We start from the raw sequence: 24,284 nt of genomic DNA, 5'->3' as shown, positions 1-24,284 counted from the left end.
CTCCAGGGCAGGACTCAAGATGCTGGCTGAGTTTAGCTTCGGGGAGTGATCTTATGGCACTTAACGCCACTGCCTGGTGGAATTCACAGGATACATTTTTCCCCCCGTCCCGTGTAGGATGCTCAAGTTCTGGAGTTGGCAAGCACGCAGAGTGCTTCTGCCAGAAAGCCAGGAAAATGCTCAGCAGTAAGCAGGGAAGGGATGTGGTTGGGTTAAAAAAGCAAGCCCATCTGGGAAGCTCCAGAGGGCCCGTTTTGGTCCTCGGGAAGGCCAGACGTGGCCCCCGGGACTAAGATTCTGGGCCCTGCTATAAGACTGACAGACAGACAGACCCGCGGCAGGTGACGGAACTGGCGGCCCCTTTCTTTTGTGCTACGGACCTCGTTGTGCGCAAAGGTGTCCCCTTCCAGCTGAGTCAAGCAACCTTCCAATTGGCTTTGCAGGACTAGATGCGTCTTGTTCTCCGTTGCCTTGCAGCTGGGGTCTTGCAGCGTGACTTCTGTGATGATATCTGGCACCTGTTGCGGGGAAAAAGGGATGCCAAATATTATTTGGGCGAATCCTTGCCATGCTTCTCTCCACAACCCTATCTTGGCTTGAGGGTCGATTAGATTTTGGCCATATTTTTGATGTAAAACCACTGAATTCACACTTCCTGGACTAATATATGGACTGGAACACAGTTTCATTTAAACGAACATTTAAATATAAACATTTTTATTTTATTATAATTTTCATTTTATTTTATTTATATGCATAAATATAAACATTTATATCCCGTCCTTTCCGAAGAAAGTTTGACTTCAAAGAGAAAGAGGAGGGAGTCCAGCTATTTAAAGTGGGTGGCAGAGTGATAATACACAAGGAAAGGCCTCAGTCTTTGCTTCAGTCTTTTTAATCCCACAAGGAAATTTGCAATCAAGAGGAGGTACAAGCTGGAAGTGAGAGATGCCAGCCCAAGACTGACAGAAAAACGGTCAGGGAATACCTAGATGGAATAAACACTTCCAGATCTCCAGGGCTCGATGAACTCCAACCCAGAGTCATCAAAGAGCTAGCGGAGGAACTCTAGCTATTCTCTTTGATAAATCTTGGAAAACGGGAGAAGTGCCAGATGACAGGAGAAGGGCTAATATTGTCCCTATCTTCAAAAAGGGGAAAAAAGATGAACCTGGGAACTATAGACCGGTTAGTCTGACATTAATCCCTGGAAAAATTCTGGAGCAAACGATTAAAAAATCCATCTGCAAGCATCTTGAAGAAAATCCAGTGATTAATGTATTTATCCAAAATAAACCCTGCCGGACTAATTTAATCTCATTTTTTGACTAGGTAACCTCCCAGATGGGCAAAGGAAACACTGTGGCCATAATCTGTGGCCTGGACTACCTCGACATTAGCAAAGCTTTCAACACAGGGCCACACGACCTTCTGATAACGCATTAGCAAAAACTGGACTAGGTGGGAGAACGTGGCCGGCAAAGGTGGGGGGCAGGTGCAAGAGGGATGTTGCGAGGGTCTCCTTGCTTAGCTTGCTCCGTGGCCCCAACCTGGACTGGGCCGGGAAGCACAGAGGGTCTATTTCAATGTATTTTATCATGTTGTAAGCCGCCCCGAGGTTTCGGCAAGGGGCGGCATAGAAATGTTATAATAATAATAATAATAATAATAACAATAATAATAATAATAATAATACTCACGTGCTGGTCATTCTTGAGCAAGGCCACCGTGATGCCGCTTGGGAAGCACTGCCAGGATTTGCGATTGTTTATCAGGGTCTGGATGATGCTTGTCATGCCCTTCTGCTTGGATTGCGTCTCGGCCGTCGTCGTGATCCTCGGTTCTCCTAAATCGAGCAGCAAAAGGCGTGTTGAGGGGGGCTCGCTCAGCAAGGACCCCTCCCCAAACATCGGAAGAGGCAGAGTCCCTCCTCGGGGAGCCGTCCTGGAAAGAGATCGGCGGGGCGGCTACCCGGAGCAGGGCCTTCCCTGCGGTGGCACCCCGACTGTGGAATACGCTCCCCAGAGAGGTTCTCCCGGTGCCAACGCTTCTCTCCTTTTTATTCTCCCAATATTTTAATTCTTAATTGTTTTAATGGGTGGTTTTACACCGGACACTGGATGCTGCCATTTTTTTTTTTTTACTTTTATTTTTATTCTATTTTATCAATATTGTTGTAAACCATCCCGAGATGTTTGGGATGGGACGGTACAGAAAAGGTTTAAATAAATAAATAAATAAAAAGATTGGGACTGAACCTGGAGGGACGAAGCATGCAAGAAACCGGCCGACATGTCCCGGGGCCAATGGCATTTATTAAAAGTTAATTAAATATTTATTAAAAATGTTTAAATAAATAAATAAATAAATAAATAAATGGTGTGGCCATACAGAGAAACTGCAGCTGAGTTTTGCTTCGACACCAGCAATGGGGGAGCTTTTCCACGGCAGCAGGGGGGCCTTCGTGAGGTTAGCGGGTGCAGGGCAGGTCATCTGACACATACAGGGCACATATCCCAACATGTTGGGATACGTTGGCGACATGCATGTATGTGAGGGGGTGTCACACGGAGGAGGGTAGAGACCTGTTCTCCCCTGCAGAGGAAGGCAGGACGCGCTCCAACGGAGCCAAGCTCAGGGAGCCAAGGATCCATTTGGATACCAGGAAGCACTTCCTGACAGTCGGGACCCCGAGGGTGTGGAAGGGGCTTCCGCGGGAGGTGGTTGAGGCCCCATCGGTGCGGGAGTTCAAGGATAGGCTGGACGTGCACATGGTGGGCATGTCGTGAGCGGAGCCGGCTGGAGCCGGGGGTCAGACTAGATGGCCCGGGAGACCCCTTCTGACTCGCTCAGTTTCTATGTTTCCATGTTGTCCAAGATGGGAGAGAAGGGCCGGCAGCATCAACTACCGGGCTGCCCCCACCTTCCCGCAGCTGCCGCCCGAGTCGGCTGCACCACCCGATCCAGTGGCAGAGCCGGCCCTCTGCTGCCCTGCACGTCACTGTCATTATGGGGGGCAGCCTGGGACCCACCGCACAGATCTCAGCTTGGCCCTCAATCGCGTGACGCACGCACAGGAACGGGAGCGGCCCACACACGTGCCCACTCCCTCTCCCTCGGGGACAGTCTGGAGCTCAGCATACGTGTTCAACGGCAGGGCCAGTGCAGGCCGGCCACACCCCCCGGCTTCCACAGGGGAGCAGGCTCCCCCCGAAGGTGGCGGGGTCTCCTTCGCCGGGCAGCCAGCCCTCAGCAGTATTTTCTGCTCCGCTGCGTGGAGGGCAGGGTGGACTCCATGGCGCCCAACCCTCCCCCCAATCCAGTGCTTCAAGCGGACCGAGCAAACTCACCACAGGTCCTGACGGACTCAAGAGTGATGCTTTTGGCGGACGGGATTTCCGTGTAAGAAGCAATGAAGGCGGAGTTGTTGCAAGCTACTTGGATCAGCTCCTCCTTGGTGTCCGGCATTACAGAACCGTTAATCAAATTGTTGGGAAAGATCTTCATTTTGTATTTGCCAGATATCTGCAGAAGGAAACACAAGACACCCAAAGTTTAGCAAGCACCTTTTCCGTGGAGAGAGTCCTGATTTTCTCCCGGCAGAGTCATTTTGCTTGCGCACTGGTCTACAGCAGAAGTGTCCTTTGTGTCCCCCGAGAGATGACACGGGCTCCTGCATCCTGCCGTGGGGAAGGGAGGCAAGAAGCCACGAGACAGACAGGATATCTTTATAAAAATGCATCTGTTTGCCTCATCTGTTGCCCAGACCTGGACTGGGTTCAGAGCCCGTGATAACCCTGTTGATAACAACAACATCCCTGTGAGGTAGGTCGGGCTGAGTGTCTGTGACAGGCTACCAAGCCTGTCCCTCGCTACAGTTTCCCTCTACAGACAAACCTCAGAAGCGTCGTCCTGCATTTGAGCTCGGCAGATTCAGTAACCATCATAACTCAAAGGAAGGGTCCTTTCAAGACGGAGCTGCGTCCAGAGGGACACATTTTCCTCCTGTCATGTAGCCTGAGGGGCAGACGGTGGGAATGGGGGACAGCCTGAACTGGGCTGAACTGGGCCACTCCCTCGCTCTGATGCCTCTTAAAATGGCCCAAACCTTCCCTGTTCCGCAGAGTCTCCTTCCCACTCCAAGAGGTTTGGTCGCCGTGCTGAGTCTGAATCCTTTCGCTCGGTGATGCTGGTGGGTCAGAGCCACCCGCCAACTGCTCCTCATCCCTGCCCCACTCCAGATCTGCCCTCACTCAGTGGGGAGACTAGCCTGGGGGCCTGGACCAGACCTGCTCTCCTCACTTTAAGCCAGGGTCATGTTTATTTTCCTTTTTTCAAATAGGATGTTCCGTTCACATTCTGCTCTTTTGAAGAAACTCCTTTTGTGCTCTCCGTACTAAATGTAATGCTGGTGATACAAGAGACCGAAGGCATTTCTTTCTCACTCTCACCATTAAATTCCCAAATGCAGGCATCTCCTTCAAGTTCCAAACCAGACCGTCGTGACTTTTAATGATCAGTAATTGCTGTGCTGATCCTCCAGTACTGCACGGCGCCTTGAAGTTTAGGTCCACCGTCAGCGTGCTGAAAAACAAAAGCAGGCTTCAATAAATATCGTTTTGTTTTCTCCCCATTCCAGCCATATTCTGCCTTCTGACCCCTTCTCCTCCTCCTCTAGATCTTATGCACGCCACAACCTGCAAAGTATATGAGCCGGAAACGAGGACCAGCCCAAAGTGAAGCTGTGAGCTTTATGGACGCGTAGGAACTAGAACCCGTGTCTGGTTAGTTGGGCAGGTCTTTGCCTTTCAAACAGAGCTCACCATGTTCTCCCAGACAATGCACACCAAGGCCTAACCCTGACACGGCCGCATCACAATTTGACATGGGTTTGTTCTGCATATCGCTCAGCCTGCTAGGCACCAGAGGCGATCTGTCGTCTTCATTTATTTTCGCTGTTGCTTTTCCTTCTATGGCCCACCAACATATTATTATTATTATTATTATTATTATTATTATTATTATTATTATTATTATAGCATTTCTATGCCGCCCCTTAGAATTTTGGAAGCACAGTGCAAGCTTGCAAACTCTTGATAATTCAAGGGCCGGACAAATCTGTCTCCAGAGCCTGCAGAGCACATGTTTGGCTTACGAGAGCACAACGTCCTGCTCAATCCACCACGTTTACAAGAGCTGCAACAGGCAGTGGACACTCGCCAGGCCACCAAGGGTTGTGGGTGGTCACGGGGGGGGAACCAGGCTTTTCCCCTGCTGCGTGGAGAGAGGTGTGCATGCATGCTGCTAGCAATCCTATTGCACAATTAAGCCCCTCTTAATCGCGACTGAACCCTCCCGACTGCGGAATGAGTTCCCTGACGCTTGGTGCAGCTTTCGGAGCTCATCCTTGCCAAACGGCTGGGCACCAAAAGGGCAAGCCCACGTTCCAGGGCACATCTGCAAGGCTCTAACTTATGCAGCTTATTCTCAGGGCTGCCCTTGGATGGATACAAGCAAAATACCTGTTGTCCTGAAGCCACACAATATGGGCCTCTTTCTGGGAACGCCTGTCGGACCGCAGGAAGCTCTCCGTGTTGTGGGAGAGGATCTCGGCCTCCAGGTACTGCTCAGCATTGAAATTTTTCTCAGGGATACAATTCTCAGCCGTGCTGGTCTCTGAAAAGGAGCAATCCGTGAGTGGGGAGAGTCAGGGTGGAGCTAATCCGCAGGAAAAGGAGACGCCTAGGCTGCTATCTGCCTTCCCCAGCTCTGATGGTCAAAGGACCACGCAGACACCTATCCGTTTGTCTCTCAGCACCAAGACTGTGTAACCAGACCCCTGAAACTTGGCACGAGTGCCAAAGGGACCCGACAGATGTGCTCCCCGTGGTGATTTTGTTTCCAAAAGGCATGCATTAATTTCAAATTATTTAAATAAGCCCAAGTGGTTGCCCCTGAAGTAACATCGGCCACTAAGGGGAAGACTTCCTTGAGCAACAAGCCGTGTGCAGCCAGGGGCGATGAGCAGGGCAAGACACGGGATCCTAAAGCCGCCCCCGCTCTCCTCCTAGGCTATCCTCCCCTACTCAGGGGAAAGGAGCAGGAGACACCCCCCTCGGGAGCTGCAGGGATGCACCATGGCGGGGTGTCAACTGGACACTTAGAGTGTCTAGTTTTCTCCAACCAGGGGCAATCCCAGCCTGGGTGAAGCCAGACCTGTTCACAGGTATATAATCCCACAAAATGCAAATAAAGCACTCGGCTTGCAGATGAGCCGAATGCGTATTGAAATACAGTGGAAGCACATCAGGTTCTACAACAGCGAAATGGCGAAATTTCGACAGAAACAGAGAAACAGAGCGAGTCAGAAGGGGCCTCCCGGGCCATCTAGTCTGACCTCCGGCACCAGCCGGGTCCACTCACGACATGCCCACCATGGGCATGTCAGGAGCTGCCATTCTTTGGAGACTGACCTCTGCCCACTTGGAAGTGGATCCACTGGGGGTTTTCCAACTCGGCGAAGGAAGAGACCCTCCCGAACGTTGCTTTGGCCCAGCTGAGAAGCTCCCTCCCGGACAAAGGCAGGTTGGTTGTGTTCCTTTTTATGTTGGGCCCGGCAAGCAAGTTCAAGGTACGGGTCTGCAGAAGAACAGGAAAATGGGAACAGATCCTTCAAGCGATATGTCTGCGTCTGAGTTCATTACTGAGGAATACATTGCGGTTGACCGTGACCATATTGGCCTGACTTTTCTGTCCTAAGACCCTGGGCCAGACTGGATGAGACCGGCCAGCTTTGGGTGCTGCATTGCAGTTCATTGTGGGTTACGTGAAGGCTAAACAACCCCACGCGAGCCTACAACAGACCATGGGTTATGCGCGGGTTGTTTCAATAATGCAAGCCTGCCTACTGCAGGGTTTCTCGAAGCCTGGCAGAAACTTTAAAGATGAGGCAATGAAATACTGAATCGTAGGATGGAAAAGGGGTCCTGGGCTGCCACAGGATCTTGTGGATGGTTGCTTTTTTATTTATTCCATTTTTACCCCAGCTTTCTATGCAGAGAGTGGCACTCAAGGAAGCCCGCAATCCTAGGTTCGATGCAACTTGTTCAAAAGAATGAAGCGATACCTTTAAACATCATATAACAGCACAAGAACCAAACCATCAGAAATCACAGGACCCAACAGAGTAGCCTTTATAGCAATGGTCTTCTTGAATACAAGTATTTCGGCCCTGCAGGAGAAGGACAGCAGAAAGGTCGCCAACCTAGCCTCCTTCAGCAGGGAGTTCCACAGACTGGGGGCAGTCACCAAGAAGGCCCTGCCTTGTTTCACTGCCAAACACGCCTCTTTTGGTGAGGCTACCCAGAAAAGTCCCCCTCTGAGGACTGTCCTGTCTGGGCAGCCTCACAGAGGGAAAGGCCATCTTTCAGGCGGCCTGGTCCCAGGCCATACAGGGCTTAGGAGGGCATGACCGCACATCAAATTCTGCCCCTAATCTGGATTGGACAATTGGCTTTTTGGGCACACGGATTGCCTTCTGCTGATCCCTCGATCCTGTTGCAAGGAGGGTGTCCAATGCTCCATGTAACTGGTCAGACCAGTAATGCCAGCTTTTGGAACCCAGTTGCCTAAGGGGACAGCTTACAAGGCAAATAAATAATAAGAAATTAAAATAACGCCTCTTTACATGGACTATATGTACGTATAGCGCTATACATGCTACCGATATTTGAGGAAGCACGTGGCCATTTTATTATTATTATTATTATTATTATTATTATTATTATTATTACATTTCTATGCCGCCCCTTGCCGAAGCCTCGGGGCGGCTTACAATACAATACAAAAATAACAATATAAAATTAAAGTTAATAATATAAAATAAATAAAAAATATAAACGATATAAAAGAAGTTTAAAAGAAAAGGAAAGGAAAGGAAAGGAAAGGAAAGGAAAGGAAAGGAAAGGAAAGAAGTTGCCCTGGCCAGATTTTAAGTTGTCATGACAAACGGGTGGCACAATCCATGCAAAGTTCTTCTGCACAAGTGTCAGAAAAGGAATCAGTGCTAAGCACAAATGCCCATTCATTTCAGTGGGACTCGCACAAGAGAACGTCACCACTGGAGCCGCTAATTTAGAAATCAGCACGACAGTGTCCATGGGGTCGGTGGGTGGCCTTCAGATAGAGGACTGTCCTTGGCAAAGGGCACATGGCCACCGAATGCTGGGCCACCAGCACCACTGGACACTCTGCCCTTGGATGAGACCAAGGGGCAATGGATGCTTGAGCTTTGGCGACAGGGAAGCCTCCATTCTCCAGATCTACCGTTAGCTCAACAGCATTCATGTTTTCATCTCTGAAATGTTGGATTGCCGATATTCCGGGTAAAGGCCCTCTGTAAGTCAGCACTTCCCCTTTGGCTCGGCCTCCACTCCAAAATTACGGCCAGCGGCATGAGCCGGAGCTTAAGCTGTTGGGCATCCACGAAGGAAATAGGAAGCGGTACTTGGCAAACGGGCGCTTCTATTGACAACCGTTTGCAAAATTATTTTTACACTTTCTAGCCCACGAGATGTGAAACAGAGATTTTCCCTGACCCCACAGTCACCTCTGCAAGAAGAGCGAGAGAGGTCAGAAAGAAGTTGGAGCTTATCTTCTCCCAGGATCAATGTGGCTTTAAACCTATTGTTGTCTGCTGCAGGCTCCAAAAAAAGCCATGTCAACAAGCAGTCCTGTGAAGTTGGCTAGCATTAAAAGGAATGCTTGGACTTGCAGCCACAGCATCAAAACAAGCAGCATCTGGGCTTTTCTACTTTTTAAAGAAATTCTCTTTATTAAAAATAATATTAATACTGCTGCACGTCAACATGATGACGAATCGACATGACTGAAGGAGGCCTCATTGGATTGATTTTCATCCCAAGATGAAATTAATTAAAAGGCAACCAGTCCCGCTCATAGCCAGCTCAATGCGGAAGTGCCAGAAGGATAATCAAAAGAGAACTGCTGAGAGACAAGAACAGTCGCTCAACTTGCTAAAGGAGGTTTTGCAGAAAAACAAGAACCCTTTAAAACCTGCGCGATCCACTCACTCCCCAGATTTCACTGCCGCTTTATGCGTTCACCAAACGCATCAGGAAAGTGTGCATGGGGTTGGGGGGGGAGATATACACCATCCGAGGACACTTTTGCACGAACGAGTATATCGCAGTAAATGGATTGGTTTTATGGCGTCCCAGGGTGCTGCATGGCAGGCAGGTGTTCCCCGTTTCAATCCTACCTTGGAAAAACGGACTAAGGTCTAAGAACAACCAGGTAGGTCACCCCCAGGTAGGTCCTAGAAACTGCCTCCAGGGGAAGGGGAATTTAAGAAATATTTATTTTATTTTTATTTTATTTATTTTTCGGTTTATATCCTGCCTTTTTCCTACAAAGGGCTCAAGTCAGTTTACATCATTCTCCTCCTCCATCTTATCCCCACAACAACCACCCTGTGAGGTAGGTTGGGCTGAGAGTCTGTGACTGGCCCAAAGTCACCCAGTTGGCTCCATGGCTGAGCGGGGACTCGAACCCAGATCGCCTGAGTCCTAGTCCCATGCTCTTAACCACTACACCACACTGCATTTCATTCCAAGGAGCTCGGGACAGCAAACCAACATCATTTCTATCTGAGCCGTCGCAACAACAGAAGGGGAGCCCACCGGGTTTCTCAGCAAGCCTTGTGGCTGGACAGGAATAGCATCTTGCATCTGCTGCAGCCTGCATTTACTCCCTAAGCTACTTCGGACAATCTGCAACCAGGTCTCCTGTTTAATCTTCCTAATGACCCTGTGGAGCGGGATGAGCCGGGAAGACTCGCTAGTAAATTCACGGCAAAACAGGGAACAGTCTCATGTCTCCCAGGCCAAACCTTACACCTCTCTCCACCTGGAGCAGTTGGAAAAGGCTGGTTGGAGGAGTCCTTTTTGAAGGCTGGCGGGCAGAGCCGAGAAGTGGATTCCAGCACGTGTGGAAGGCTGCCATTTCCACTGTGCCTGATTCTCTCTCTCACCAACAATCCCCTTGTTGCTTATATGTTTCTACATTTTTAACACCCCGCTCATGCTTTCAGAGCACCCTAAAGGAAGGAGCGGGAGCGGGTTGCTCAACGAGGAAGGCTGAATCAGCATGGCATCACGCGGGGATTTTCCAGGGCCCGCTGGCTCACCCGTCGTCTGTCATGGCTCATGGCCCCCCCTTTGCCAGCCGGCAGCGTGGGGCGGGGGGGGGGGGACAGGAGGTGACCCAGCCACCCTGCCTGGCCTCCTGACCTCCTGCCGGGCAGAGAATGGAGAACTGTCTGCCCCTGCCTCGCCCCCATTGTCAGACTATTTTTTAATTATTATTAGACACAAGTAGGAAAGGAGTTTTTATTTCATTAACAAAGCTTGCGAGCTAGGCTGAGCCGGCTGGAGCCAAGCGCCATCTCTGACCTTACTCTAAACAGCCGACGGAAATGGGAGTTTTCCCAAGTACTGTGCGTCACAGAGGAGCCTTCCCATCAATTCACGGGCAGAGGAAACGGACCATCGCAAGAGGCCTCCTTCGCCTGCTATGGGCGGCCGTGGGGCTGGCAAACTCCCTTCCCCTCACCCCCCTTAGAGGTTTCCCCCATCAGCTGGGCGAAGGGGCCTTCCAGGCTATGGCCCTGATGGATTCATCGCAGCTTTCAGTGGGAATCTGTGGGCCGGTTAACCCAGGAATTGTGGAGCGGCATGCCATGGCTTCTTGGTCAGACACCAAGAAGAATATTGGCAGAATATTTGCCCCTCAAATCCTGCGTCTGACCGGCAGTGGTTCTCCACTCAATTCTCTTTTCCAGCACGAAGTTTCACGTGTTCCTGCACACCGAAACACTGCCCTGCCATATCTTGCAATATTTCTTACGCATCAGGAACAGTGGGAAGCAGAAAACAAAGCAAAAGAAAAAGTGAAGGAACAGAAAACTGCAGCAAACAAGGATTTGTGCACTGTTCCTATACTTGGGAAAGAAAAATGAAACGGTGGGAAATTCCAAATGACTTGGTTGTACCTTGGAACAAGGCCACGTAAGTCAGAGCACCTGAAGAACTGGGGCAGTAGATGAGCTACAAGGCAGAAGTGCAATCTGGAAAATCTCTAGGTCAAATCTTTCCTCTGCCACAAACGCAAGAGGTGGTCTTAGTGGCTAAGACAGTTACCTATCAGCCTTGATCCAAGCATCCAGTCCTCAAGATGAAGCCGAATCATTCTTGCTTCGGTTTCTGCAAGGACTGGAACTAGATAATACGTATGAAGCACTTTGCGTAACTCAAAGCACTGAGCAACTGCTGTGCTTTCTTATTAAACCAGGATGAGGAAAGTTGTGGAAGAGAAAGAACACGGCAGCCATTCACAGCACTGTCGTGCGACACGTGTGTCTGTGCGTGAGCATCGCATTGTCAGGTCTGCCCCTAAAGCAAAACAATGCAGAAGCGTCCCAGACTGGTAGAGATAACAAATTTTGCGGAAAGTCCCTTGCTACTGCAGAAAATGGACCGGCCTTCTTCACTGACCATTTGGCGTCTCACTCGTTTCCTCTCCACTGCCACGGCTGTCAGCCTCGGTTTCCACTCCAGCGCCTGCAGCTCATCTTTATCTCTGACTCAGTGAAGGCTGAGACTGGTATGTGATTCCTTCCAGATGTGGGGCTGGCTGTTATTCCAGATGGCTCCAGCTGTTAGGTGCCAATTCCCAGAAAAGGAGCAACGAGGGATGAAAGATTTAACAAACGAGATGGGGAACAGAAAGAGAGTTAGGAAAAGCAGGACTCCATATACCATCAGTGAAGGACTGGCTTGCCAAACTGCACCCATACAATAGCAGTTATACCTTACTGAAGAATGCTTTTTCCTTCCCAATGAGTTGCAGCCTAAATCAGAATCACAGAAGAGTCAAGCTGGAAGGGGCCCAGAGGCCACTGTGTCCAACCCAAGCTCGGTGAAGGACTCCAGAACCTGTTCGAAGTGTTCGTTTTGCATCGCTTGGGGCCTTGAGGGTACCTGGGGAAACCCTTCTGCCCAGGCCCCTCTCAGTGGAAAGCAAGGGAGGTGGCCACGGAAAACAGAGCTTTCCCAGTGGTGGCCCCTGGCATTACCTAACTTGAAAGGTTATCTTCATCCATTTTCTTCCTGCCAGCTTCCTTCGCTGTCCGGCTTTCACTCTGAAACAGAGCGGTTGTGAAGAACGCAACAGTGTGGGTGAACCTGGCCTTGGCCTCCAGGGAAGGTCTTTACATTGGATGATCTTTCCTAGTCCCGCCATCGCTGGCTGCCCACGCCTCCGTCCTCTTTGGATTTCTTGGCTGCCGTCTCCCTTTGAACAGATGACTGAGCCAAAGTATACAAAATGTTTCACAATTTCAATGTCTTCACTCTGAACAGTAAAGTTGCGTAATTCTTCTGTAGTAATGATTTTTATTCTCTTAAATTCAGCCGCGGTGCTAGCCCTTGCATTTCCTTCTTTTGCTTTCATCAGGAGTCGTTTCAAGTCAAGGCTGCTTCCCGCCAGCAAGATTGTAACCTCGGCAATGTTGCACTACTGCAATTTATTTATGTATTTATTATATCTGCATTCCTCTTGCTGAATCACCAGTTGGAATTAAGATTGCCGGGAGACATATCAACAACCTCAGATATGCAGATGATACCACACTCATGGCAGAAAGTGAAGTGGAACTAAAGAGCCTCTTGATGCGGGTGAAGGAGGAGAGTGCAAAAGTTGGCTTGAAACTCAACATTAAGAAAACTAAGATCATGGTATCCGATCCCCTCACTTCCTGGCAGATGGGGAAGAAATGGAGGTAGCGACAGATTTTATTTTCCTGGGCTCCAAGATCACCACAGACGGGGACTGCAGCCAAGAAATTAAAAGACGTTTGCTTCTGGGGAGGAAAGCTATGGCAAATCTAGATAGCATACTAAAAAGCAGAGACATCACCCTGCCAACAAAAGTGTGTATAGTCAAGGCGATGGTTTTCCCAGTTGCAATGTATGGCTGTGAAAGCTGGACCATAAGGAAGGCTGAGCGCCGAAGGATTGAGGCCTTTGAATTGTGGTGCTGGAGGAGACTCCTGCGAGTCCCCTGGACCACAAGGCGATCAAACCGGTCAGTCCCAGAGGAGATCAACCCTGACTGCTCTTTAGAAGGCCAGATCCTGAAGATGAAACTCAAATACTCTGGCCACCTAATGAGAAGGAGGGACTCCCTGGAGAAGAGCCTAAGGCTGGGAACAATTGACAGCAAAAGAAGAAGGGGACGGCAGAGGATGAGGGGGCTGGATGGGGTCACTGAAGCAGTGGGTGTGAACTTAAGTGGATTCTGGGAGATGGTGGAGGACAGCAAGGCCTGGAGGAATGTTGTCCATGGGGTCATGATGGGTTGGACCTGACTTCGCAACTAACAACAACAGCAACTTACAAGTTGCTTCAGGCCCCTCATATGGAAAAGTGGCACACAAACCCAGTGATGGATGAGAAAGATCAGTGTGTGAGTCACCGCCATTGGCAAAAATCTGAAATTTAGCAGCCTGACCCAATACTTCTTGTAGAAGACCGGGATATATCCAGATAGCCCTGTAGCGGTACAGTTCACAGCTGCAAAATTTTCCATGTGTATTTCTGGAGAACATAATTGAGAAAGGTGTACTTTGCAAGGGAACACAATCATACATCCGCCTTTTATGAGAAGATGTTTAGGAATGCACATTTGGAGAGAAAATATGCGCCCATCTTTCTTTGAAAATGTGGTTGCGTGAATGGAACCTGCTGATTTTTTTTTTAAGTTGCAGCTCAAGGAGGAAAAGGATGGACGAGATTTATGGGTGAACATGTGTGAAGGTGACACGGAATGGAAACAGATAGAGATGTCAGCGCCTAAGAATAGAAGCAGGGTCTCAAAGGCATTCTTTTAAAAAGAATTCATAATCTGAGCGCTTCTGCAGCCAAAAGAACAGCCACCTTGAGTGCCATTTCCTTGGGAGAAAGACAGGATATAAATCTAATACTTAAATAAATGACATTTTTCCAAGAAGCCAATCTGGAGACCAAGTGTTCTGCCCCGACTGGAGAATTGTATCCCTGCTACACCACAATCCGTTGGAAGGTGGTTTAGCTGTGCTTAACTCTGGTCCACAACTTGGAGCTAGTAATCAGCTCTGTGGCTATGCAACTGTGTGTGGTTATCTACCAGCCGAATTTGGCATCTTCTGAGCCAAACTGAGCCACAGTACACAAGTGCACAAACTGTAGTGTACAATATACATACACCAGGCAAGCTCTCATGGTTTTTTCCTGGTATACAAATCCCTAGCAGCTTGGAATCTCGTTACTGGAGAGATGCTTTGGAGAAGCATATTTTTGGTGGTGATACCCTCTAAGTGGAATAATTTCTCCCAATATACTGACCAGGCTCAAGCTGAAACTCTGTTTATTCATGAAAACCTTCTTGGGGTAATTTTGCTCACCATGGATTTTCTTATGATGTCGCTACCTCATACTGATTCAATTTAATCGAGTCAAATTCCCAAATTTGAACAAACGCTTATTTTTTAAAAAATGACTTTGAAATGCACATTTAAAAAGTTTTTCACACTTGAGTTCAAGGGGAAAGGGCACACTTTTGCAAAACGTGCGCAGAAATACACAATTTTCCTGTTCCAAATGTGTACTTTTCCTCTTTGAAAATCTTAGGCAAGGTCAAAAATGCTTATATGTACTTGTATTAACGTATCTTGCATTTTAGTTGTTGTAAACTGCCCTGAGAACATTTTATGGCTAAGTGGCAGAACAGAAATTTAACATCATCGTTGTCATTGTCTTCTCCCCATTCAACTCTATGTATTGGTTTTATATTTTTAGTTTTTTATGATTCGTGCAGACTGCTTTGTACTCTGCAGACACAAGCCGTTTATAACTATGTAAAAATAAATAAAAATTAGACCAATAGCATTCCATGAAATTGTCTGTTTTCCTGGACTCTAAACCCTTTTCCCTTTCTACCCTTCCAGTCTCTCGGCTTATATCTTGCTCTACAAGAAGAGACATCAGACCAGGTACTCACAGAAATGATGGTGAGTTGGCAAAGCTTCTGTTGGCAGTCCATACTGACTTCATAAAAGGGAGTGTTAGAATTCACCACGAAGATGGTTTCCCGGTTTCCTTTAAGTTCTGTCATATTCACACTGAACTGGACCCTGGGTACCTGGAGACAAAAGACAGAGGGATACATTAAGTTTCTTAGACAAGAGAAAGGAAATCTCACTGTATTGTTTGGCCAGAGGGAAAATATTTGGAGCAACCAAGAAGATAGAAGTGTTAGGGAAAAAGAGATATATTGCACAGTGAGTTTATATTGTGAGTTTGCAGGATCCCTTAAAGACATTTCCACACAACCCATTCACAGGCAGACGGGACGGCTGTTCCTCATTTTCACAAGCCCCATGTGTTTGAATGAAAGAGAGCCACAAGAAAGGCTCCATTCAGGCAGGACTACTTTAAATCCCACTCAGGTAAATAGGTTTCTATGAAGTAGGGGTAAATCTGGACGCACTCCAGGCTGTTCAGGAGGGAAGGGATTTCCCCGGTTGTTCAATGCACCATCAGGTCGCCATTGGGAAAATGCTGTTCTTCCAACCAGCTAAGAGGGCTGCTTGGAATAAATCTGTTTATTTTGACATATCCTGTCTTTCGGTGGAAAGTACGCATTTCCAGTTAATTTCATGGAATGGCTTGACAAGTTTCACAGTCCGTTAGGCACTTAATAATGTTACAAGAGAGAGAGAGAGAGAGAGAGAGAGAGAGAGAGAGAGAGAGAGAGAGAGAGAGAGAGAGCCAGCCAGCCAGCCTACTGAAAATATTAACGTCACTTAGCAGCACCCTTTCAAAGTGCCTGTTTACAACAAATTTCCCAGTTTTGCAAATATACCCTGCCCACCCTCCGTCTAAGCACAGAAGGAGCTCGTGGGGTTTATGGGTAGCTTTTCATTGCAGGGGTGCTGCTTGGCCGGCACCCCACCTCCCTTAGCCTTCATAGCCCCCTCTGACCCAAGCTGCAACTCTTCCTCTGGACGTAGCAGGGGTCGCGTGCGAAGAAAAGAAGGAATTTCTTTGCATCGCTGCAAAATAACGCCCAAGTTTTCAGGGCGGCCCGATCTCCTGGTTAGAGGAAAATTGCTAGAACTCGCGCCTTGACCTGGACCAACGCAGCTGCCTGCAATTTCCAGACAAGTCCCATCACCCTGGGAATTAGCCCCACTGGCTGGGGCCGATAAGCATTGTAGTCCAAGCCAAGCACAGATGCCGATCTGCAGAGGGGAGGTGCAAAAGGACGGAAGAGCCAGAGGGCAGAGGCTGCCCCTGGCCCCGTCACCAGAACGGTTCTCCCAGCCGTTTCATTCAGGGGCCAGCAAAAATCAAAACAAAAGCATACCGAGAGAGCCTCAGTGGTCCCTTCACAACACACCACCCTCCCCCAGCACATCCAGCCAATCTGGGCATAGGACCGGGGGAGCTGGACCCCTCGTCCCCCCGCAGGCTCGTCCTGGCGGAGGCCTGCTTCTATTTTTGTCCCAGGACCTTCTCGGGAGCCATTGTTCCTCGCCTCCAGCGTGGCGGCTGGCTTTCTTCTGCCCCCTCCAGCACGGGGATCTGATTATAGAAAGTGGCTTCCAGTAATTCTTCTCGGGCTGGAGACGGCCGCCCTCCCTGGCCTGCGCGCCCCCGTCACCGGGCTGGGGCTGGGAGCCAGTTGTCTGAATGCCGCCGTCGTGACATCAGAGGGCCGGCTCCTGCCACGCAGCCCCCATCTCTCCCTTCGCCGTCTCCCTCTCATGTAAACACGGCAGGGAAGAGGCCCTACAAGCTATTTACGGACGGGACGGGACAGCACGCTATCGCTTCCTTGGCATCGAGGCCCCTGCTGCTTCCGGACCAGCCGTCTCTGCCTACGGAGGCCGGTGGCTACCGAGGAATGCCCCTCTGGGAACGACGGACGTCAGGCGGGCACTGCGCCTGGGCCCCCTTGAGGAAGCCTCCTTCTGCACCGGGCATTCCTTGGATGGCACAGGAGTGGGTGGGTTGTGACCGCCCGGCCCTTGCTCACCTAGCCGGTGGCGAGAGCGGACAGGAGAAAACCTAGAAGGGGACAACTTGTCCCCCCTGGAACACCCACCAAAACCCCGTCATCCCCCTGGTATTGGGACGCACGGCCAGAAACGGAGCTGCCCACGAGCAACAAGCCCACCGCGGGGATGGTGCGGCCAGAAAGATCAGAAGGACCGCAGAGCCTCATGTGCTGGCAGAAGAGCTCTCCCCACCTGCCCAAAGATCCAGCGGAATGGAGGACGTTCGGGGTGGTCTCCCCGTCTCCCCCTCACTGCGGACAATGCAGGGCATCAGCGCCACACCCAGGCCTTAGGGACAAAGCGAGAGGGAAACGGAAACCCTGCTTGCCCTTGCCTGTCTCTCAGCCATTTATTTCTGTGGGACGTGCAGGTGACCTGGCTCCTCATCCTCTGCAGGCGCCTGGGAGGTCTCCGGCGCTGCATCCAGAGCCAGGCAGCCATTGCGCGAAAGGGAACAGCTTCGGCAAGTCTGCAAAGGGGCTTTAATCTCTGGTTAGGAGTCTGGCTGATTGAACCGCCTCTGCGGCCGTTGATAGCCAGCCCTGTCCCAGGCACACGGGTTAAAGCTCCCAGTTTGCACCTCCAGGGGCTCAGTTAAACCTCCAGATCTGCATATGTCTAAAATCTTTCACAAGAAGCTGCAAGGGGACTCCCTCTGGGCAAAAAACCCTTTCAAGACAATGAGACCCAGTGATGCGTTCGAGGCAGGAATCACAGAACGGTGAAGACGGCACCAGTTCTATTAATACAAGTGTCCTGAATCTTTTCATTTGCTGATGTTTTATATTTCTATTCTGCCTCTTTTTCTCCAAGGAATCTAAAGTGTCTCACACGATCCTCCTTCTCCATTGCCTGCTAATTTACTAACGTGGCCAGTGGTGGGGAAATTTACTGCTGTCCCTCTGCAGAATTCTTCCTGAAGCTGCATTTCAAGGGGTGCCGCTATTATATTCAGTCCACACTACTGTCTTCCCGATCACGATGTACGGGTTTGAAAGCTGGACTTGGGTTTGCAAGAGCTGAGCAGGTCTCTCACGGACAGGACGATGCTGATTGAAATAACCCAGTGGCCTGACTTCGAATAAAGGTGTTTCCCACCTTGCTTTTCCATTCAGTCTGTTATCCAGAACCATGAGAACTAGAATCTTACTCCAAAACACAAAACCCAGAGTATAAGCTTCAAAGCTTGTGTACCCTGGTAAAGATGGCGCTACATGGCAGCACTTCAGTTCGCAGCAAGCCAGTCTCCAAGTTAAAAATCATAATAGCTGACTTAAAAAAGAAAGACAGTTAAAATGAGGAGGATCAGGGAGACCGGTAGACACCCCGAGTGGACTTTCTGGGCCCGCTGGTCCTTTAGTACCACGTTGGACATTGGAGAACATCTGTCACAAATGGCTGTTCTACCCCTCTTGAATATCTCTAGCAAAGGAGAACCTCCCACCACTTAAAGTGGTGCCTTTAATTAACTCCCAGGTCATGGGCTTGGCTATGAGACTAATAATAAGTCTATTTTGCATTTGGTTTACATTTTGTATTGTCAACTTTTTATGATGTTTACTATGATGTATCTGTTATTATTTTTAATGTGCTGTTTTGAGCTGCCCAGAGAGTTTCAGCTGCTATAGAAATTAAATAACATAAATCAAAAGTACAAGCCAGCCAAGAAGGGAAGAGTCGAAGGGTGAGACCACGCAAGACTAACTCTAGGAGAATGTTTTCCCCAGAATGGATGCTTCGCGCGACCTCGTTTAGTCGGGACTTGTGCAAGGATGCGGGAGCCGGCGTTGTTCTGGAGCCCCGGCAGTGCTTTCAAAACACACGGGCAGCTTATCAAGGGACACTCTGGCAGCGCATGGGTTCAACAGCCAAACGGAGGCCGTATTATCACACAACGCCACTGAGACAAACCGCCACAAAGCTGCAGTTAAAACGAGACAGCCCTAGATGGCCAGATAAAGTTCCCGAGAGCTGCCAAAGCTCCCTTTGAAGCCTTGCAAGCCTCTTTCTTATCTGCTCCTCGTTGCCTGTTTTGATGCCACTGGCTAATCTGCTTGGACGTCCCAGCAGGCAGAAGCTGACAGCTGGCACATCCGTTCCGGAGAACACGGGCTGACAGCACATTCCCACGTGTGTCTGATGGACATAGGTCCCACTGAGGTCCACGGGACCTTCTCTGGGGTAAGTATGTCGAGCTTCGCAAGCTTCATGGCTCCAGTGGTGTCCGGAGGGGCTGACCGCCTGGATCAGGATCGTGCATTTCTCAAGCAAACCGGCACGTCGCTTGAGGTTGCTGTGCATCCTGTGCCTGGCAGTCTCAGAGGAGGACGGGGTGACTTCGGAGTCAGTGGTCTAACCGTGGATGAAGCGTCCTATCGCATGTTTGCGTGGTGACATTCCCCCAGTTCCCAGCATTCCCCTGGCACAACTTCGCCCACCTACCCACGCAAAGCCCTGCATGCTGTGGCGGGGGCAGAGGGCTGGAGCAAGCCGTGCTTCTCTGATCAGCCGATTTGGGGGATCCAGTGGAGGGCAGAAGAAGCTGCTTGCTCCAGCCCTCTGAAGCACTTAGAAGTCTCGGCTGTCTCAAGGGTTTTACGCGAGTTGGGGGCATTCCCGGGTTCTTCACAGGGCAGTCATGTTCCCCTCCTCCCCTCTCAGAGGACACAAGCTCCGAGGCGGACCTTGCAACCCTGGATCCGCGGCTACCATGGAAACAACCACCGTATGCTGGCTGTACGCACGGAAGTGTGGTGCTTCGAATTCAGGCTCCCAGGTCCGGCCTCAGACTGCTTCTCCGAGGCTGGAGTCGGGACTCCGAATTGGCCTACGGCCATGTCTACGGCAGGTAAGAAATGGTACCGTGAGCTCGGCTGAAGGGACCACAGGACGACGTGAACAGAGATGCGGGATGCCAATCACTGTGCCCTCTAAAATAAGAGAGGGAAGGTTTCCCCAAACTGATGTGGAACATAGTTAAGGGGAAGATGACCGACTGCAGTGACAGCTCTGAAATCGGCATGGCGTAGTGAAATTATACTCTCGGTTCGCCAGACTTCAGAATATAATCTCCGTCTCCCCACAGACAATGGGCCGCGCCACCAAGAACGATTCCAGCAGCCCAAGGGGTGACGTTGGGAGCCATTCTCGGCTGCCCTGGAGGCTCTTTAGCAGAAGCTCTGAGCCAAAAGAAGCCTGGCTCTTTGGGGAGTCTTTCACCTCCGCGTTAAAAAAGGCAGCTTCAAGGTTGCAAATCTGTGACCGCATCTGTTGTGTCTTCCCGAAATAGCCGTGGTGCGCTGGTGCACGGGCTCTTCTCGCACACACAACGCTTCCCTTTCCTCCAGGCAGCAGCGAAGGGCGTTGCGCAAGCTTCCTGCTTTCTGGAAAGCTGGCACGTGCCGTGGCGACACCTGGACAGCACACGTGCCGACGATGGGACCGGAAGAGGCGGCGACGGTGCCTCCAGCGTCCGGTTTCTCCCTGGGGGAGTGGGGTGCGTGGAATTGTGAAGCGCCTCATAATAACCACAAACTTGAGCTGGCGTTTGGAGAAAGAAGAGTCGGTTTGTTCTGAGTTTTGGTTGGCATTCGCCTGAAGTTGCTATGAGTTGGGAGCCGTCGGAGGGCCAGATTCTCACCTGGCAAAGGCGCGTGTCTGTGTGACGACGCATCTGCCGACACGGCTGACCTGCTCCATGCCGTCCTATTCAGTGGGGCCAGCCCCCCAGTGATGTGGGCTGGGTCCCTCCCTCTGGCTCCGGCTGCCGAGGCTCCGCACCGCCAAATTATCATTCCGTTGCATTTATATCCCGTCTGTCCTCTTGCAAGGAACCCAGGCGGTCTCCGAGGCTCTGCATCAGGAGGCCCGGGACAGGGGAGAGCCATGGAGGGTTGCGCCGGCCGCTCTGTTGCTGCAGCGCCGTTGGAGGGGAAAGGCTGTTGGAGCGACTGCACCCTACGTCCCAGAGAGAGCCACTGGCGGGTGGCGTCTCTGGAGCACCGGGTGATGCCTTCCTCTAAGGCAGTGATGGCGGACCTTTCAGACACTGAGTGCCCGAACTGTAACCCAAAACCCAGTTATTTGGCCCAAAGTGCCAACACGGCAATAAAACCTGAAAATGGAGGTTTTAGTATAGAAAAAACACCTCGCAGCCAGTCCAAGCAAATCTGTCTCTCTCTCTCTCTCTCTGTCCTTGGCAGCGCACTGACCGGCCACGCGAAAGCTCGGACGAGTCGCGGCTGATGAATCGCGGCTCGTGACGTCATCGCCTGGCGCCGCGACTCCTTTCCGAGCATGCGCATGGCCCCTCTGTGCACTGTTATCCGATGCTCGGCTGCTGGGGCGATGCTGGGGCGACTGGGCTCGTGTGCCAACAGAGAGGCTGTGTGCGCCACAGGTTCGCCACCACTGCTCTACGAGATCCCCCTAGGTGCCTTGTGGAGGGTGCCCGATGCAACTCTGAGTGCTGCCTCAGGTTCCTGGGGCAAATGCCTCAGCAGGGGAGCATCTGGGGTGGCTTTTCCCAGAATGCACCTGGCCCAAAGCTCTGCTCTGAGCAATCCTTCCTCAGAGCAAAGCATTCTGGGCAAAGGCCTCCAGAGCCTTCCTGTTCGGCCACCTCACAGCGTCTCTCCAAGCCCACCTGCCTGCCAGGAAGGGGCCTTCAGAACAAGGTATCAAGCAGAGGAGATGGGCAGGGAAGGGAAGGAGAAGAGAGGAGGAGAGGCAGGTGGCATCCCAAATATGCATGTCTGGGGATGATGGGGATTGCAGTCCCATGCATCTGGAGGGCAGCGGGTTTGAGGACGGAGACCTCAGCATTAGAAACAGAATGAATAACGACGATGACGATTCTTTTGTACGCCACCTTTTAACACAAAAGCCACACGAGGCAGCTTAGACGAAGATAAAAACGGAGCCAACCGAATGCAACCGGAAAGCAAGTAGAAGCAACAGCTGTCAAAAACAGCAGCCCCGAAACGTCAGCTTCAGCCTGGAAATCTGACAAGGAAAGAGGGCCTGGGCTTGTGATACCCCGACTCACCTTGACTTGGTTGCTGAAGTTTACGAAGAGAACATGGACTTCCTGGCCGGCTTCTGCGGGGCCGCGGCTAATGCAGCCGCTTGCCACCCTGCTGGTTGTGTACAACACTTTGACACTCTGATCCTTCCCGACAGGCTCGAGGATGCAGTCCGAAGTCACTGGGCCTAGGAAAGGAAAGAAGAGCGAGGTCAGCCACTGTGGGTTTCCCCCAGAAGGAGGAAATCCAGAGGAAGAGGATGAATGGTTAGGACGGTGCACCCTAACGGTCCGGGGAAGCACAAAGTTGAGAGAGGGAGAGTTTCTGCACACACAAGCGGGGTTCGGATGGAAGGGCGTTCGCACACGCAGGGCGAACACACTTTTACTGCAAATGGCTATTTTTGTTCAAGCGCCGGCCATGTCGTCACAGAAGGGTGACAAAGGACAGGAGTATTTAATGCACACGAACAGTCCGGATGTTGTTTGATCTCTCTCTCTCTCTCTCTCTCTCTCTTTTTCTTTCTTTCTTTAAATTGGAGCCTCTCCTTGCCCAGGGAGAAATGATAGGATCTATCTAGGAATCAAAATAATGGCCGGAAGAATCTGACTCAGGATTTCTCGGCCTAACGCAAACAACGCTGATTTGCAACAGGCAAGATCATTACGCTCGAGTTCCTTGAAAAAAAAGGGTAAAAAGCAAAAGCAAACTTCCTTTCAATTGTCACATGAGCTGAATGCATTTAGGATCTGGTAGATTTCCTGCCACATCTACTCCTGCTGGGAATCACACGATGCATCCAACAAACAATTGGAACAAGGAAGTTACCTTTCTCCAGGGGGGGTTCGGCTCCACTAATGCATGGGCCAGGCAGGGGCTGTGGGGGGGGGGGGGCGTCCATGGTGGACAGCAGGACCCTCCCCGTCTGGCACTTAAGTTATTCCCAGACTCAGTTCCTGTGGAATTTTCTCAGGATGACGGAAGCAAAGGACATATGGGGAAAAAATGCCACTGTTATCACCCTGGTTTTTATTGGATGGCAAACACACTGTTGGAAAACAGATCTTTTCTATTCCAGGGCCAGCAACTAGATGCAGCAAATTAGGAACACTCAACCGACTTCTGAGCAGCTGCTAATTTGCAGGCCTGACCTGTGGAGCTCCTGCATGAAGGACGACGCATGGATCCCAAAACAGTAGATGAAGACACACTCCCAAGCAGATTCGGAGACGAAAACGTCCGCTGGCTGGGGAGTGCTGAAAGACGCAGGATTCCCCCCCCCCCCCAAAATGCTTAGGACATTTAGAGCACAGGGAACGCTGTAGGATCTGTATGCGCATATATCACACATGATTCATGGGCTCCAGCCAGGTGTCAAGCCCAGTTTCCTGATTCCGCTGAAAGGAAGCAGCAGCTGCTGCTATAATATATACAAAATGGGGGTGGGGGCAACATAAGACACCCAAGAAGACAAATCGGCTCGGCAAGAGGGAGGAGAAGCTGCGGCCGGCCGCGGCAGATTCCTCCAAGTCCTTCCCTTCAAGGTCACGGTCCCAGCTGCCTCCATGACGTGGCCTGCTCTGCCATCTATTGTCCTGAATTTCCTCCATGTACCAAGCAGGCCAGCCCCACAACCGGCAGCATCCAGGAAGAAGACAAACAGCCGCTTATCTGGGCTCCGCAGGCTGCCCCAGCCTTCCCTTCCAGGGTCCGACCCCACACTGCCAGTCTAGGAAAATACCACCAGGACGAGACGCCTCGCAGCCACGCAGAGCTCCACAGACAAGCGTTATCTGCCCGCGCTATTGTGCTCCCCCTGGCCCGAGCGCAGGGCTCCGTGTGGGGCCGGCTCACACAAAAGCCGAGGAGATTAGATCGGCCTGGCGACATCGGACTGCTCGGAGGCCATTCCTAACGCGAGCGGCACCGAGCGCCTGCGTCTGAGCGAGATTAACGGGGCAGTGTGGACTGGGAGGCGACGGGGAGGAGAGGAGGAGGGTTCCCACGCGAGGGGCATGGGCGGGGGCGCTTTGCGCCACCAAGCCGGGTCTGGGGACGGCCCCACAGCAGCATCCCTCGCG

At 50.9% G+C, this 24,284-nt stretch overlaps 1 protein-coding gene across 2 annotated transcripts in view; it reads right to left on the bottom strand.

Annotated features, from left to right (window-relative positions):
- ENG (endoglin) overlaps positions 1–24,284 on the bottom strand; it is a 44,845-nt gene that overhangs the window by 13,434 nt on the left and 7,127 nt on the right. For both annotated transcript variants that reach the window (XM_044439916.1, XM_044439917.1), the window contains exons 2-9: positions 22,227–22,390; positions 15,118–15,258; positions 6,474–6,639; positions 5,523–5,676; positions 4,452–4,584; positions 3,351–3,525; positions 1,701–1,846; positions 381–518 (exon numbers count right to left, since the gene is read on the bottom strand). In XM_044439916.1, the coding sequence (XP_044295851.1) occupies positions 381–518; positions 1,701–1,846; positions 3,351–3,525; positions 4,452–4,584; positions 5,523–5,676; positions 6,474–6,639; positions 15,118–15,258; positions 22,227–22,390 (1,217 nt within the window). The remainder of the gene's footprint in view (positions 1–380; positions 519–1,700; positions 1,847–3,350; positions 3,526–4,451; positions 4,585–5,522; positions 5,677–6,473; positions 6,640–15,117; positions 15,259–22,226; positions 22,391–24,284) is intronic.

The sequence above is a fragment of the Varanus komodoensis genome, unplaced genomic scaffold, assembly GCF_004798865.1.
Source record: "Varanus komodoensis strain SLA01 unplaced genomic scaffold, ASM479886v1 scaffold36, whole genome shotgun sequence".
NCBI lineage: Eukaryota > Metazoa > Chordata > Lepidosauria > Squamata > Varanidae > Varanus > Varanus komodoensis.
The sequence above is the reverse complement of the archived record's forward strand: the minus strand, read 5'-3'. Positions and strand labels throughout refer to the sequence as shown.